General features: G+C 38.2%; 1 protein-coding gene across 3 annotated transcripts in view; it reads left to right on the top strand.

Moving 5' to 3' along the window:
- LOC122798604 (ubiquitin carboxyl-terminal hydrolase 47-like) overlaps positions 1-17,190 on the top strand; it is a 766,891-nt gene that overhangs the window by 563,312 nt on the left and 186,389 nt on the right. For all 3 annotated transcript variants that reach the window (XM_044067681.1, XM_044067680.1, XM_044067682.1), the window contains one exon: positions 13,271-13,384. In XM_044067681.1, coding sequence (XP_043923616.1) covers positions 13,271-13,384 — 114 coding nt within the window. The remainder of the gene's footprint in view (positions 1-13,270; positions 13,385-17,190) is intronic.

Here is a 17,190-nt window from a genome sequence, read left to right as displayed (position 1 = left end):
CAGCTCTGAAAAAAAGACCCTAGGCTTAGGACATTAAATGTTACCATCTTTCTCTAAAGGCCTGCTGGGAAGAGGAACCTGTAACAAAAGAGATGATGCTGTTGAAAACAAAATTCAATGAACAACTTATATTAGAATCAGCAACTAACTCAGCTCCGGGGCTAGTGCCCATGATTCTTGCAAGAAAATGGGGAGGGGGGATAATCTAAATTAGATATGTCCAACCTGTTGCCCGTGCACATGCGACCCTCAGAGCTCTTCCATGCGGCCCTCTACCTCTTAACTCCAACATCGATGTATGCATGCCCCAAAACACTTTTTTGTTGTGTTTTTCGCGCCCGTGACCTGTAACTCTAACATCGGTGTGCAGATGCACCAAAGCATCCTTCTAGTTTTTATTTTTTTTGCGCCAAAGAAGGGTCTACGTGTTCACACCATTATTTTGTGTCAAAGAATCAGTGTGTGTGTGTTCTCGCTGAAGAGGGACTCGTGTATGATTTGCAGCCATTGCCTTTGAAAGGGACAGCACTTAATCTGTGTTAATAGGTAAGTATGGAGTGAGTGAGTGCATGCATGAAAGCAGAATGTTTGTGTGTGAAAGTAGAAGTAGAGTGTGTGTGTGTGTGTGTGTGTGTGTGTGTGTGTGTGTGTGTGTGTGTGTGTGTGTGTGTGTGTGAGTGTGTGTGTGTGTATGTGTGTGTGTGTGTGTGTGTGTGTGTGTGTATGTGTGTGTGTGTGTGTGTGTGTGTGTGTGTGTGTGTGTGTGTGTGTGTGTATTATGCGTGTGTGTGCATGACAGAGAGAGATACATGCAAAAAGAGGCTAACGATGATCAGTCTACCTACTGAACACAAACAAGTTAGCTCACAAATATATCCTACATTAAAAGTGCACTTCATTAAATTGCAGCTTTCCTGACAGGGAGAGTGTTGTATTGAATATGAAATCATACCTCTCAACTGTATGGATTTTCGAAGAATGTCTGGACTTTTGTCTCATCTTCCAATTTGTGTCTTTTGCTTAGGAAGTAAAAGTAATCTTCCAAGGTAATGCAGTTCCAGGGAATAAGAATGAGACAGCAGCCTAGGGTTAATGGGTCAGTAGTGGACTGACTTTGTGGGACTGTAGCATATAAAGTTTTTTTTTTTTTTGACAAACAAAAAAGCACCCAGTACAGTTTTAGGAGGGGTTCTAAACAGTGGTAGACTGGACAATAGTAAGCATATCTTTGGTGGATCATCAATACTGGCAAATCAAGTGGGCACAATGTCATTTTTTAAATGTTGGGGGTTTTGGTGTGTATGTGTGTGTTTGTGTTGGGAGTGCTGAAACAGCAGATGATTATTAAAGAAAGAGACTTACAGACTGTGGAGAATATGTTTCTTTGTTTCAAAACCTGATACTTGGGTACTAGGCATGCCAAAAGTAGATGTTTTAAGACATAGCTTCTTGTCACTTACAGTGGAGGGATATTTACATTTAATGGCCAATGTTAACAGTATGAGTGTGGTCTTGTAGGGATCTGGAGGATGCCAAGTCTACCACTGCCAATGTCTTGTAAAGTGACCTGGAAATGGATATTGGGATGTTACTAAAAAAATACAGCAAGTGGGCTTTGAAATATAGTTTAATTAAACAAAGTGCACTTGCAATTTACAGGCCATAATTTAATTTATTTCAGGTAGTCCAGATCCTGGTAGATTGTATACCATTAGACTTAATTAGGGAGAGCTGTCATTCTGGGGAAATAACCAGCGCTAGTTTCAGTGAAAGCTCTGTGGTTGTTTGCAGGTAGGAAGTTGCAGGATGTGGATGCAATGTGTTTTATTATTTTTAATGCATTTGTCATTTCAAAGCATGGTTTTCTTTGTTGCAAAAAAAGGCAGGATTGAATGAGACATATAATGCTTAACTGACAATGATAGGATAGAAACATTATACGCGATGTAAAATGTTTGCAGCTACAGCTGTTTCAGTCGTGTCTGTGATGCATAACTATTTTTGGGCCTGTGTCACACTTTTTATTTTTCACTTTGTCCAGATTTCTTGCTCTAAGGTTGAGAGGTATGGTTCCAAGCTAAATTAGAAGGTTGTATTTACCTTGGAAGACTTTTTTTAGCATAATTATGAGAAACAGAGCTTTTTTAATATCTCTGCTTATTTCCAATATAAACTGCCATGTAACCTTGCAAATAACTTTCTTATTAAGCTACTTTAATTCTTTGGAATTGACAGGTATGCTTCATTGGTTCGGACGTAAGCATAGAGTGCTAATGTGACTTTGATTTCTTGCAGCAGTCTGTGGTTTACTTATCACAATAACGTTTCTGTGTTTCTGGGTGTGTGATCAATTTAACAGTTTTAAAGATGTTTTCCAAAATAAATAAATACATAATAAATAAAAAAATAATCCTCTGCACTTTGAGCTATTCACAAAGTCTGGGAATTTGTTTTTTTCAAAAGCGAAGGTCAGCATTACAGCTCAGTAAACTGTCAGTCTGTGAATAACGTCTGCACAAATTAAAATGTCTGAATGTCAAATGGTTTTAGATTGGACGGAAGTTATATGTTTACTCCATTATGTAGTATGATCTTAGAGAGTTTATGGATTTCTTATTGATTTACTTTTTGGTGAGCAGTTGTTTGTTGATTTATTGATGGTCCTTTTGGTGGTGGGAAATTGCATGGATGAATCCATCTTTTTTTCAGATATTTTAACTTCCAGACAATTTCATTCAGTGAGTCTGTGCCATGTAATTACTGAGGTTGCCTATTTTACAAGTAGGGGCTCCTTCTGTGTGTTTAAGAGAGAGAGATTTAATATGTATACTGAATATATTTTTGCAAATGGAATTCTTAGTTAAATAGGCACCTCTTCTTGGGCAAATAGACTTGAGTAACCAATATTAGATCTTAGCCATCCAGCTAGGAAAGGTTAGTATGTGGATTTTCCATCTGTAGCTATGCTAATTACTCAAGGAGTACATTTATGGCTATCCATTCAGTTGTTGTGTTTCTGAACTACTTTGTTTGATAATGAGAGGAGCTTTTAATAGAAGTTGAAGGATTTTGTGTCAAGAACCTGCCCATACAAAGTGGCTTGTTTATTTTGCAGTGAAGACTGTTATCTTTGTAGAGAGCATTTTAAATATAACCAGTATTTTTGAGGTGGAGAAAGTCCATTAAGGCAGGATCTTTCTTAGCCTGGAAATCAAGCCAGTGATGAAATTTATAGGGGCCAGTGAGAGACAGAGGAAAGCAAGAAGCTTTTTAGTCTGTTTGGATAACTAAGTGAACTTAGTCCTTTGACCTTTTTTGTCAGAAATGGTTGTAGTCTTTCTTTTAGCATGGTATTTTGCTGAGGCACATGCCAAAAGGGGCATTGCACTCAATAATTGCTCTCGTAAAGGAAGAATACAGGGATGTTATGACCTCCTTGTCCCTGGATGATACCCTTACTAATGAGATGGGCCATGTAAAAAGCTTTCCATACAACGGAGACAACATAGTGGTCAAAAGTCAGGTTTCTATCAACCTGGGTGCCCAAGCACCTCACGACTGATTGCGTGCTTAAAACATTGTTATTAATGTGATAATTTGTGGGGACATCACTCTCCTCAAAGGGGATGATGATGCATTTTTTGGCATATAGTTTGAGGCCATGTTTCTGGCACCAGTCATTTGTTTGGGTGAGACCCTCTTGTAGCTTATTCAGAATTGTTTTATTAAGTCAGTAATGTGAATTCTTTACTTTATTGCAAATTTGTTGGCTTATTTTTGTGGATTATAGTATTGTAGGACTGCTAATGTTGACATTTTATGTAGCTGGACTGCTGGAGTGGTTTTTCCCAGTAAGAAATGCTAGTGCTGTAGTGAATATCTGTTTATTTGTAAAAAAAAAAAAAAAAAAAAAAAAATATATATATATATATATATATATATATATATTAACTAAGATGTTAGAGTTAACTGTTAGATTAGAGAATTAGAATTAGAATGAGAATTAGAATTTTAAGGCAAATATTAAGCATTTATTCATTGTTCGAATGCACCTACAGTACAGCCAGGAGATCAACTTTGGTCTCCTAGTGCAGCTTAAAGAGTTAACTATATGATATATATTTTATATGCGGCCCCAAGAGAATTTCTGTTCACTCAATGTGGCCCCAGCAAGCCAAAAGGTTGGACACCCCTTGTGGTTGACAGCATTTATAGTATGAACATTGTCACAAATAAATATGACATGAAAATCTCCAGAATGTTGTTGTCAAGCAGTGTTGTAAATTTTATTTAAGCACTACAAAATGTCTTGGTGGCATATAAAATGTAAAAAAAAAAACTGTGATCGATAGCACCTTAGATCAAACTCATGACTAAAAAGAACACAAACTTCCAGATTTTCTGCACTAACTGTTAATGCCAAAGGAGGAATGACATTCCAAAGGTGTAAGCTGAAGTATTAACTTTGAAAAGGATTGGATTTAAACCTACTTCTACCAACCCTGTAACTATTGCACTTTGAGCTGTTCCTTTAATGCAGTAATACGTTTAGGCAAATACATTGCTGTGGAAAAGTTTCCATTGCCTTGATTTCTGTAATATCTTTAATGCTGACGTCTACCGAAACCAAACTTATTTGTGTGATTGATGGCAAAGTCTTAGTGAATGAGTAATTTTTTTTCTGAATTTTTGCCAAAGGGCATGAAGTGCCCGTGTTCTACAATTATTCCTGCATACTAACATTACTGCATACTAACTGTCATGTAAAGAATAAGAAAGACTTTTAGAAATGCTGACTTTGAGTGATGACATGTTGTTTTCTTTGACATTAGGATGCATTTATTTTATAATGCATTCTGAGTAAGGGGACATACAGAATTTACAGCAGATAATATTGTACACAGCATATATTAGTACAAAGTACATTTGGGTTAATGAAAAATATATTCCATTGAATCCAGGGCTGTACATGTTTTTAATGCTGTATTGCTGTTCGCTTCATATTTTCCTAATCCATGATCTTGATAGTTTTACTTCCTCATACTTTTGCACACATAATATTGTTAACATCATGAACACAGACGTGTGGTTTTTCCGTAATCAGTGGTATGACTACTGCAGGGGAGACATCGCATTTGTCTTGTTCAACAGTCTTTCTATACAATTGTGTTCCTACATTCACCTTTAAATTCTATGTGTAGTTCTCGTTTAAGTACAGAAAGAAAAAAAAACATGCCTTATGCCCAAAAAAGTTAAACTCCTTATAATATGAATTAAAACCCTGCACTGCTTGTGCTGTTACTCCGAACACACTTCAGAAACATGTTGAGCCACTAAAGACATTATATAATAGATGTATTTTCTGCAGTCAGTACTGTCCAAAGTGATGACTAAGGCATGACATTGCCAGTCTCATCTGCACAACTTCTGCCTAAGTCTTTGTACGTGCAAAATTCAAATCTGAATTTTTCCATGGAAAGAGAACTATCATCCAGTGAGGGCCATAGACGAGAGGCCCCAGAGTGCAATGCCAACCATCACACAAACAATGAAACCAAAAAAGTCATAAATCAGTGTCACTCTTCTGGTCAAGATAAAATGGACGGACATTTGTGGGCTCAGTTCAAGCAGCTTTAATACAGACAAACACATCAGGAATGAGGTTTTGTAACTTAAACTTAAATAAACTTATAAACAGACTGACTACCACACTCATACATGTTAACACTCTGGCTGCTCTCTCAAAATGGCACTGCTGCCTGCACGTGCTCAGTATTTATATGCACATGCTACATCTGGAAATGCTTCTTAAAGGTACATACACACTCCCTGATATACATCCTCCCTCTTTGAGAAATAGTCCTTATACGAAATAACAGTATTCAATGGCATGCAATTTACAGAAATGATCTTTTGACATGCAGTTATACAGAACTAATTCCTTGACATGCAATTGTACAAAATTAGACACATATAAAACAATCATGTCCAGGTTGCTGTGTATTTTACACTAGGTCTGGAAGTGCGACCTGATTGTGTAACATAAAAGTCAGAATTGGATCTAGCAACCAGGACTGTCTTCAAGGAATATTCAACTTTGGGGACATCTGGACATCATTAGGAATAGGAATGGATATTGAGATATGTTCTTCGGTATGAACTTTGTCAGGGCTGCTGTGAGATCTAGAGTCTGTATCACAGGTATGATGCTGCAATATCATTTCTGATACAGGAAGAAGATGTCTGGGGTTTCTTCTGTATTTATACCCTCAGATTCCTCTAAGTAGGATCTTGGCTTGGTACATATACCTCTCACTTGACCAATTCGATCAAAGCCTTTTGCCGTTTGCATCCTCACTGTCTCTCCTTCTTTTAACTGATGAAGAAATCTGCTCATTTTATCATAGCTGGACTTCTGAGAAGAATGCTTCTTAAAACTTTGGGCTTTGATTGCTCTGTTGTTTTTAGCATTAGGCACCAACAAACTAGAACTGATAGTCAAGGTTGTTCTAGTTTGCCTAGATAGAAGTCTCTGAGCAAGCGAGCCAAGTAGGTTGCACGGGGTATATTTCTGAGATTAAGTAAATTCAAGATAACATCAGTATTGTCATGCTTTTGGTGGTGCAACAGTTAGTGTTGTCACCTCACAGCAAGACATTCTTCAGTTCAGTTCTTGGCTGGAGTGCCTTCTGTGCACAGTCTGCATGTTCTCCCTGCAGTCGAGTGAGTTTTAAAGATGTGTATGTGGGTGTGCCTTCTGTGAAGGTTGGGCACCAGGCTGGCACCTCAACACCGTAAAAACTCCACTGCCAATCAATCTGTGGACCGGTAATTCACTTTGGCAACCCCTAATGGGAGAAGCTGATAAACATTGTTATCAGTATTGTCACGCTTTGACCTCTCTAGTAATTGCTTTGCACTCTGTACTGCATGTTCAGTAAGGCCGTTTGACTGTGGGTATACATGATTAAAGTCCCACTCTTTTGCAAATCTCTGAAACAATTGACTGGTAAAATGAGAACTGTTGTCAGAAATAACTTTGTGTGGACTACTATAGAGACATTTCATCTTAATAATAACAGCACTGGACTTTAGGTTAGGTAGCAAATCAATCTAAACCCAGTTTGAATAAGAGTCTACCAACACTAAGTAATGCTTATTGCTCCAAACAAATATGTCAGTTGCTACTATTGACCAAGATAGTTCAGGAATTTGGCTTAGCTGAAGTGGCTGTTTTTGCAAATGCGGCTTAGAACTGTTGCACACTGAACATGAAGAAAGCACTTTATCAATGTCTTTCGATAGAGAAGGCCAAAATACTAATCCTCTCACCCTTCTTTTGAAAGAATCTGAACCTGGGTGACCACGATGCAAAATCTGAATGTATTCATGTTGTAAGGAAGTAGGAAGAATGACCTTTGGTCCTTTGAAAATGATACCATCTTCTATCAGCATCTCATCTCTGCATGGAAAGTAAGGTTGCACTTCTGGCAGTACACAGGATTGCTTTGACGGCCATCCTACATTGATGAAGTGGTAGAGCTTTTGCAAAATTAGATCAGTCTTTGTATGACCTCTTAGCTCATCAAGTCTTGTGGCATAAAAATTACATACTTCCATGACATCAAAGTCAAAATTCTCTGCATCAAGCTGTTCCGTGGTATTTCTCTGTGATCTGGACAAGCTATCAGCCAGATAAAGAAGTTTGCCTTTTGTATAGGCCATTTTGGAATTATACTTTTGCAATTTGGGCATCATTCTTTGTAGTCTTGGTGAAGTGGTATGCATAGGCTTCTTTAAAACAGTGACTTGAGGTTGATGGTCAGTTTCTATTTGGATAGCTCGGCCATAAATATAATCATGGAACTTCGAACATGTGAACACAATTGCCATAATTTCCTTCTCAATTTGAATATACTGCATCTCAGTTTGGGTAAGAGTTCTAGATGCATATGCAACAAATCTGCCCTCTTGAAGAATAACTAAGACTGAACTTTAAAGCATCACAGGAAAAAATTGCTGGTTTGTGGACATCATAGTATCTCAATGTAGATGGGTTGGCAATTTGCTATTTAGGTTCATAGGTTCATAGGTTTATACTAGGCTACCTGCCCTAAGGCATTTATAAGCCTAGCCCAAAGTTTAGTTTGTTGTGCCTCTGTCCAGCAGTGACACAGAGATGGTAAACCTATGATCTCCCATCCACCGGTCAAGATTTCTCTTGAACAGAGCCAGCGAGGTGCTCTGCCTCACATGGACCGGGATTTTATTCCACAGGTTATCAAATGCACTCTGGTGTCAGACAACATTGTTGCATGTCAGCTCTCTTAAAGGTGCTGATAACTCACTAAATCAGGGATAAAATTGCCCAAGTAGTTAACCATACCAAGAAAATGTTGTAAAGCTTGTACATTGTCCAGAGCTGGCATCTCAAGAATGCCTGCTTGCTTAGAAGAGTCTGGTCGTAAGCCTGTAATGGTAAATAAATGACCTACAAAAGTAGCTTCTGGTAGTCTGAATTTGCATTTCAGAGGACTGAGCTTTAAATTCACTTTATGCACTCTGTCCAGAACTTTCCTGAGGTTTCTGCCATGCTCTGCTTCACCATTGCCTCCAACCAGTAAATCATCAACTATTATTGCACACAAGTCGCCTGAAAAAAATTCTCTGACAGAATTTATTCCAAAAGGTATCCTGAGGGATCTGTATCTACCAAATGAGTTACTGAATGTAGTCAGTAGTGAAGATTTGTGATCAAGCATTACTTGCCATAGTGAACTCTTTGAATCTAAGACAGACAAAACAGTGGCACTTGGTATGAAGGTGGCAATTTCCTCAACTGTACGCATAGGATGATGAGGTCTTTTTAATGCCTTGTTCAAGTGTCTTGGGTCAATGCATATTCTGATTTCATCTGAACTTTTCTTATGAGCAGCTACCATGGCAGACACCCACTCAGTTGGTTCTGTGGCTGGACAAATCACACCTTGCTGCACCATTTTGTCTAACTGGAGCTTGACTTTGTCCTGCATAGCTATTGCAGCTCTTCTTGCTGGTCTGACCACTGGACTGACCTCTGGCTCTACTTTCATGGAGTACACAACTGGAAGTTTGCCTAACTTGTCATTGAAAACATCAGCATACTCTGAGAAAATAGTGACAGTAAAGCTGGAACTGGGACATGTGCTTACATGATGAGTGGCAAAAGAAAGCAGTTTCATTCTTAGACTGCCTCTGAGACCTAATAATGACTGCACAGGTCTTCTGACTACATAAAATTGCAAGCTGTAACTGTTCCCAGCCAAACAGCATGAAAGCACTACTGACCCTTCGGTTTGAATCTCTTTAACTACCTAAGCAACAAGCTTCACACAATTGGCCAAATTAAGTTGCTCACCATCTCTCACTTTAGCAAATGTTTCTGCTGACTTTACATTACACTTTGAACCAGTGTCTACTTTGAGCTCCATGGGTTCGCTATTGATCAGGACAGCACAAAATACTTAATTCTTTGCCAACAAATCTACTGCATTAACCTTTTCACTGACCACTGATATACCATCTATATAGAAAGTAGGGTTGCAGCTTTCTACATGATCAACTTGCTTTTTTGAGTGACCTTTCGTAATAACTCAATGAGGCTTGCTTGATTTACAAAACTTTTGAAAATGGTTCCATTTTTACACTTGTGGCATTTCTAACCAAATGATAAGCACTTCTCTCTTTTAGACTCATGACTGTCTCCACAATTATGACAGTTAACAATAAGACTTGACTTGGGTTTTGCTTACTCACCCTTATACTGCACTGACCATACCATATTTACTGAGCTAGTCTAAGAACTTGCTAGAATGCTACGGCTCCTCCCAAGAAACCCTGCAGGGATTGCAGCTGCCATGTGCTTAGGCCTGTTTTTGCTTGCCACTTGTTGCATGCTATTGATGTTTGCTCTAGAGGCTGCTGAAACCATGGTCTTATCACTTGCAAGCATACTTGTGTGCCTTTCTGTGAGCTCATGGAGTTGACATATCTCTATGGCTTTTCTTAATGTTAAATCACTGTCACAAAGCAAAATATTTCTCACTGCAGCATTATTAACACCACACACAAGCCTGTCCTTTACTAACTCATCTCTCAAGTCACCAAATCTGCACATTTTGTCCTTATTTCTCAAGTCAGTGATATAAGCTGCAAAAGCTTCACCTGGCTTTTGGTCTCTTGTATAAAATAAGTGCCTCTGTAATGTAACATTTGTCTGGGGGTTGCACATTTCTCTAAATTTACATTTTAAGCACTCAGGGTCCTCCCTTGATTTAGTCTATACCAAGTATGGCAGTTTTCCCCTTTCCTGCATATACTTCTGGTACATACACAAATGAACGCTCTGTTTCACTGTCCTCTGACCCAGCTAAGTTAAGCAAAATGAATGCCCTTGTACATGCATCTTTGTCAAAAAAGCTGTTTGCATGAAAATATTGTATCCCTGTTCAAATACTCTCCAATTCTCTGGTATTATGATCAAACACAAGAGGACATGGCATGCAAAATGCCTCTGCCATCTCAGCACACAGTAGGGAAGGTGCTTGGAATTATGTACAAAAATGCACATAAATATGCCAGAATGTTATGCCAGTACTTGTAATTATGCCCAATAGCACAACAAACTATTTGAAATCACTGCACTTTGCCAAATAAGTCTCCATAGCACAAGAACACTCTGAAATCACTGCATTTTGTGAAATCACTCCTTATCAATGTAAGAAATTCTTCAAAATAAATGCACTTTGTGAATAAACTGTACACGGCAGAAAAAGCTCAGAGTAAGAAACACTTTGAGATGAATGCACTTTGCAAATAAACTGTACACAGCATAGAAACTCTTCAAAATGGCTGTACATTGAGAAATAACTGCACAGTGTAAGAAACACTTTGAAATGGCAGCACTCTGTGAATAAATGCACACAGCACAAGAAACTTTTCAAAATGACTGTACTTTGACTGGACATTGCAATATAACTGTATTTTGCACAGAGCAAACTCTTTGAAATAATTAAATAATTGCACTGTAATAAAGCACACACTCTGCAAACACTTTGCACACTCTGAGATACTTTGAACAACACTAGTTATGCTTTGAATGGCTTTGGTTAATGTGAAACAGTAGTTTGTGCCCAAACACAGTCTTTTACTAAAAAACATGCAGTTACCTTGCTCTTTAAGCTTAATTAGCCCTTTTAATCTCTTATCATACTCTTTATACTTTTCTTGTGCCCGTTTTACTTTAAACATGCTTGTTATGCAAACCAAAGGTAATTCTGAGCCCCATATGAATATCCCTTCTAGTTTTATCAAATGTTGTGGTTTCAAACATTTCATTTAATTAATATGTTTTGTGCCCTTCGTTTGATCAATTATAACTATCGTGCTACACATTTGATTAATAAACAACGAAAAAAAGATGTGCCAGTAACAAAACCGGAAGAGGACCCGCCAAGCCCTGTAGTTGAAGCACAAACCGCCAACACTGTTGTGCTGCAAATCAAAGTTTTGTATGCACCCAAATGGAAAGTCTCAATAAATACGGGTTTGCAACTGATATAGATATTCCTCGCCGAGCCAAATGATGAAATTAGTTTATTTCAAAAAACAGACAAAACAGGAACAAATTCAATCACGAGCGCTTTCACATTTGATTAATAATGCGTTTTGTGCCTTGCAAATGCACTGCTTCATTTTCTGTACCAAATAAATCATTTGTGGAGTCTTTTGTTAACTTAAGTTCTTTTCTTGCTTTTTTTGTTTGTCTGAGCGCCGTTTCGCTCATCCTGTTTGATCTGCCTTCACCTTAAAGTCTGCACCTCTTGAAAAAGTTGCTGTCATAATCCTGGTTCTGACACCACGTCGCTCGTCTGGTCAGGATAAAACAGACGAACATTCATAGGTTCAGTACAAGCAGCTTTATTACATACAAACATATCAGGAATGAGGCTTTGTAACTTAAACTTAAACTTATATACAGACTGACTACTGCACTCATACATGCTAACACTCTGGCTGTTCTCTCAAAATGGCACTACTGCCTGCACGTGCTCACTATTTATATGCATGTGCTTACATCTAGAAATGCTACATAGAGGTACATACACACACACTCTGATCTATAATCACTGTGATGGTTTCTCAATTTGTGGCCTCATACAAGTAAAATATTGACACTAAGGATCTCTAAATTGGCACAGATGTCATCTTGGCTAGATACGAACCCTGCACCTAATGCATTATCATAAACACAGACATGATTAACAGTTTTTGCCACCTGGAAATTTACTAAGTAATGTACAGAAAGTCAAGTACATGTACTTAGCATGGTAGTTCTGACATTAACATTTAGACTGTAATATACCCATCTTATCATATAGGTGTAATTTGTCCTGTCACAGTAAAATTCCATGTGAATATGGTCCTTAAGATACCTGATAGTTGGCACCAGCCGTATTAGTTGCATAAGAGGTGTAGCAAGGCAGTTTATCACCCTTGTCAGCCAGTGTGACCCCCCCCCCCCTGCTGCCTATAAACACTTACAGCTGGGTTCACTTAATGACATCTTATAAACTGATCAGTGCCCTTACAACGTGGTGCGGTGTCTGGGGCATCCTCTTTCTCTTTAAGTCCTTGCTCTGGCACTGAAGTACATGAAATGAGCAACATGTTACAGAGCATACAAAGAGCAATACAACATGTTACAGAACATACAAAGAACGATACAACATGTTACAGAACATACATAGAACAATACATGTTACAGAACATACAAAGAGCAATAGAACATGTTACAGAACATACAAAGAGCAATACAACATATTACAGAACATACATAGAGCAATACAGCATGTTACAGAACATACAAAGAGCAATATAACATGTTATAGAGCATACAAAGAGCAATGCAACATGTTACAGAACATACAAAGAGCAATATGATTAATGCTTCTTTGATGGCTTGTGTAAGACATTGCTAGCACATTATTTTTTTACAATTTATGAGCATGCAGAGTTAAGCTTCTTGTGGACTGATATGTGTGCCAACTGTCAATATCAGTGCCATTGTCTTATGTTTATGGAGCTATATACATACATATTGGCTGTTGGCAATACAGAAATTCTTACTAATTTAATAAACATTTTCCAGATTATGACTAATTTAATAAATATTTGTGTGAGTGTCTCACCTAGCTTTTCCTGACTATACTACATTTTTTTTATGCTATAGAATATCAGTTCAGAAATGACAAGGAGGCAGTCAAGGACAAAAGAACACACACTGCATACTCATTTCTCAAGGCATTCATTACAGGAACAAAACCAGAAAGAGAAAACAGAACGGGTGAGTGCACAAGTATAGTTTGTTGGTCTGTAAAGAAATGCAAAACTTATGAACCACTTGACAATGGCATACATTTTATCTGTTTGCTTTTTCATTAATTAATTTATTTATTCTTTGTTTGTAAGTTCCTTTGCTTAGTTGTTGGCTAAGTGAGTGAACCGGTCCAAAGAACATTTTCAGGTCCTAACCCGTCAAATTGCCCCTGGCAATACTTATTTTATTTATTTTTATTTATTTGACATTTGTTTACCGGGTATGTCCGACTGGGCATAAGCCCTTTTTTAGCAGAGGCCCAGGGAGAAACTCTCAAGAGTTAACATAAAACAGCAATTAAACAATACGTAATACAGTAGGTAGGTATCTGAGTAACAAATAGTGCAAGTTTAACATTAGCAAAATCAAAGTAAAATAGTGCTCCATTTGACAAGTAGTCAAGCATAAAACAAAGGTGTTTCCAAGTATAGGTGGTGCAAGGGAAGATATTCTAAATACAGAAGTTAGTACTTAGTATCAGTGATATAGAATTTACTTCAGAAGAAGTATGGAAGCCAATTATGGATAGAGAAGAGATATTAGTAATGAAGAAAATTAAATAAGATGAAGCTGTAATGGAGAATTAGAACAGAGCAGGGTGAACAAGCAGGAGAGTTAAGAATTAATTAATAGAGAGTCTGGCTTAGAAAAGAGAGACAGAGAGGTTAATCAGGAAAAGGAAGAATAAGAAAAAGATGATTAGGCAAGAGTAGGAAGAGAGAGGTAGAAAATGTTTAATAAAACAAAGAAAGTTATGAAGAGATTGGACATAAGTAGGGAAGGAAGTGGAAAGAAAAGTGAGGGAGGAGGTAAGACAAGTAGAAAAAGGGGAAAAGGTTAGATTGGGGAAGGAGGGAATATTAAGATGAGGTGGTTACACTGAAATTTGCTAGAGCTAAGCAAGTATTGTCAGAGACCCGCTTTAAAAACTTGGGATTGAGTGATATTTCTAAGAGCCAAAAGGAAGCTTATTCCATGAAAGAGCGGGGAGGTAGCAGTAAAGGTTTTGTCCATAAGATTTTTTTGGCTTGGGAATTTGTAAAAGACAATGGTCAACACTTCTAAGGGGGTGAGGTACATTATAAAGAGAGACAAGAGAAGATAGACTGGGGCAAGAAGAGGAATTCTTAAGGATAGTGTGGATTATAAGAAGTTGAGAGTAGCTGAGTTGATTAGGAAATTCTAACCAGTTAAGATTTTGGAGAGCAAGGCTATGATGAGTTTTAGGTGGCAAGTTAGCAGCAAATCTGGCAACTTTGTTATATGTAATTTCTAATTTAGATAGAAGAGAGGACTGTAAGTTAGTTAAGACTTGGGAGCAATAAAGGAGATTGGGAAGCAAAAAGGCTTAGCCAAGTGAGATTCTAGAGTTAGGGGTGAGAAAAATTTTATTTCTGTAAAGTAGGCCAAGTTTTTAGTGGGTTTTCTTTATATAGTACTCTACATGGTAGGTAAACTTAAGTTGGTCATTAATGATTACACCAAGCAGCTTAATGTGGGGTTCAGGTGAAATAATGGTGCTGTTGAGAGAAGTGATGGTGAAAGAGGATTTTAAATCATGTCGAGTTTTAGGTAGAAATAGAAGGAGTTTAGTCTTTTGAGGATAATAATGAGCTGGTTGTTATAAATCCAAGTCTCAATAAAGTTAAAGGAGGTTTGAGAGAGGGAAAGCAGATCAGAGAGATTGCCGGCTGTGGTAATGATGGCATAGTCATCTGCATACTGTATAAGGGAAGACTGAGGACAGGAAATATTAAGTTGGTTAATACATATGTTAAAAAGAAGAGGACACAAAATAGAACCTTGAGGGACACCCATTTTTACTGGGAGAAAGGGGGAATAGGGCTGTGAACCATTTAACTGATTGTTGCCTGTTAGTAAGGTAGCCAGTAAACCAGGAGATAGTGGAAGAGGAAAGGTTTTAGTTGAGATAGTTTAGAGAGGAGGATAGAGGGGGAGACAACTCTGAAGGCTTTGGAGAGGTCTAAGAAGAGGCAGGAAACAAGTTTATTATTGTCTCTAACAAGGGACATAAAGTTAGTAAAGGAGATAAGAGCAGTAGTGGTACTATTGTGAGGGTGAAAACCATGCTGAGTAGGGATAATGCATTTTAAGAAGTTTGGAGAGTATTGGCAAAATGGTGACTGGATGGTAATTAGAGAGTTCTACTGAGTTGCCTCCCTTGTGGATTGGAATAGTATAGATTTTTTTTCCAGAGAGATGGGACAAAGGATTCACAGATATAATAGTTGATAAAGATATAGGGTAGGCAATGGAGTCAGCTGCTAACTTAAGAAAATGTGAAGGTATGTTTTCTGCAGATACAGAACATGGTTTCAGTTTGTGAAGAAGGTTTTAATATAGGTAGTGAGGATGGGACTCAGTGAGAATGGAGAGTTTTGTTGTTGGTGTATGCTGGGAAGTGCGGGGTTGGTAGTGTTAGGAGGAGATATGAGTTTACTTATATCAATAAAGTAAGTATTAAGAATAGAAGAAGCTTCTTGTGGTGTGTTATTATAGCAAGGATTGGGTGGTGAGGGCTTGCCAGGGTGGAGAATATGGTTAACAGAATGTCAACATTTTTAGGGTTTTTAGTTTGAGTGGTTAGAAGGGGCAGCCACGGTGGTGCAGTGGTTAGTGTTGCCACCTCACAGCAAGAGGTTCTCTGGTTCGATTCTCAGCTGGGGTGCCTTCTGTGCAGAGTCCGCATGTCCTCCTTGTGGTCACACAGGTTTCCTCTAGGTACTCTGGTTTCATCCCAAAGACATGCTGTAGGTGGATTGGACAGTCTAAATTGGCCCTAGGCATGCATGTGTGTGCCTTCTGTGGAAGGATGGGCACCAGGCTGGCAACTCAACACTGTAAAACTCAACTGCCAATCATGAGCAGACAGGTGATCTGCTGTGGTGACCCCTAATCAGGAAAAGCCGAAAGAAGAAGAAGAAGTTTGAGTGGTTAGAGGAACCTGAAAGAATTTTCTTTTGTCAATATTAATATGATTTTTGGCTAGGTTACAGAGTTCCCTATATTTTTGGTAGTGAATAGGGCATTTTGTTTTTTGCCAGAGTTTCCATACAGAATCTCTATTTTGAATGTGTAGTCAGGTTGTCTTGGTGAGCCAGGGAGAGCAATGTGATTTAACTCTGACTGTTCTGGGAGGGGCAAGGGAGTTAAGACTGTTTGTCTAGAGGGATATTAGAGAGAAAGGACCAGTTAATAGCAGAGATAATTATTGAAAATAGCAGGGTTAAAGTTTGTTAATTTACAGCACTCTTTTAATTTGTGTGGTCTAGTAATATGGGGAGAGAATCTATGGACATGGACTGCTGAGTGGTCACTGATTGCATCTGGCAGGGATTCAGGGTTATGATAAAGGTTGGGGTGGGAGACTAGGATCCAGTCTACAGTAGAACTGGCATTTGTAGATGTATGATGAAACGTGGGAGAGGAGATTAGCTGGGAAAATCCATAAAGATTAATGCAGGTGGAAGGGAGGTCAGAGCATATGGTGAGCCAGTCAATATTGACATATTCTAATATAATAGTTTCATTAGGAATAGTGTCAGCCATCCAGTGAAGGATCTGTTCAAGTAGGAGTATTTTGTCTGCAGGTGGAATATAGATGGCAGCTATAGTTATTGTCTTGTGGTTATTTAGCTTTCCGTTAGCAAGGATAAGTTCTGCTGGGTGATAAATGGAGTGAGGGATGGTTAGGGGAGATAGGTGTAAAGGTCAGAATACATAATTGCAACAACTCTTCTTTTTTTGTGCAT

This window comes from Protopterus annectens, chromosome 3.part1 (assembly GCF_019279795.1).
Source record: "Protopterus annectens isolate FY-2018-M chromosome 3.part1, PAN1.0, whole genome shotgun sequence".
NCBI lineage: Eukaryota > Metazoa > Chordata > Ceratodontiformes > Protopteridae > Protopterus > Protopterus annectens.
This window is presented reverse-complemented; position numbering and strand designations above follow the sequence as displayed.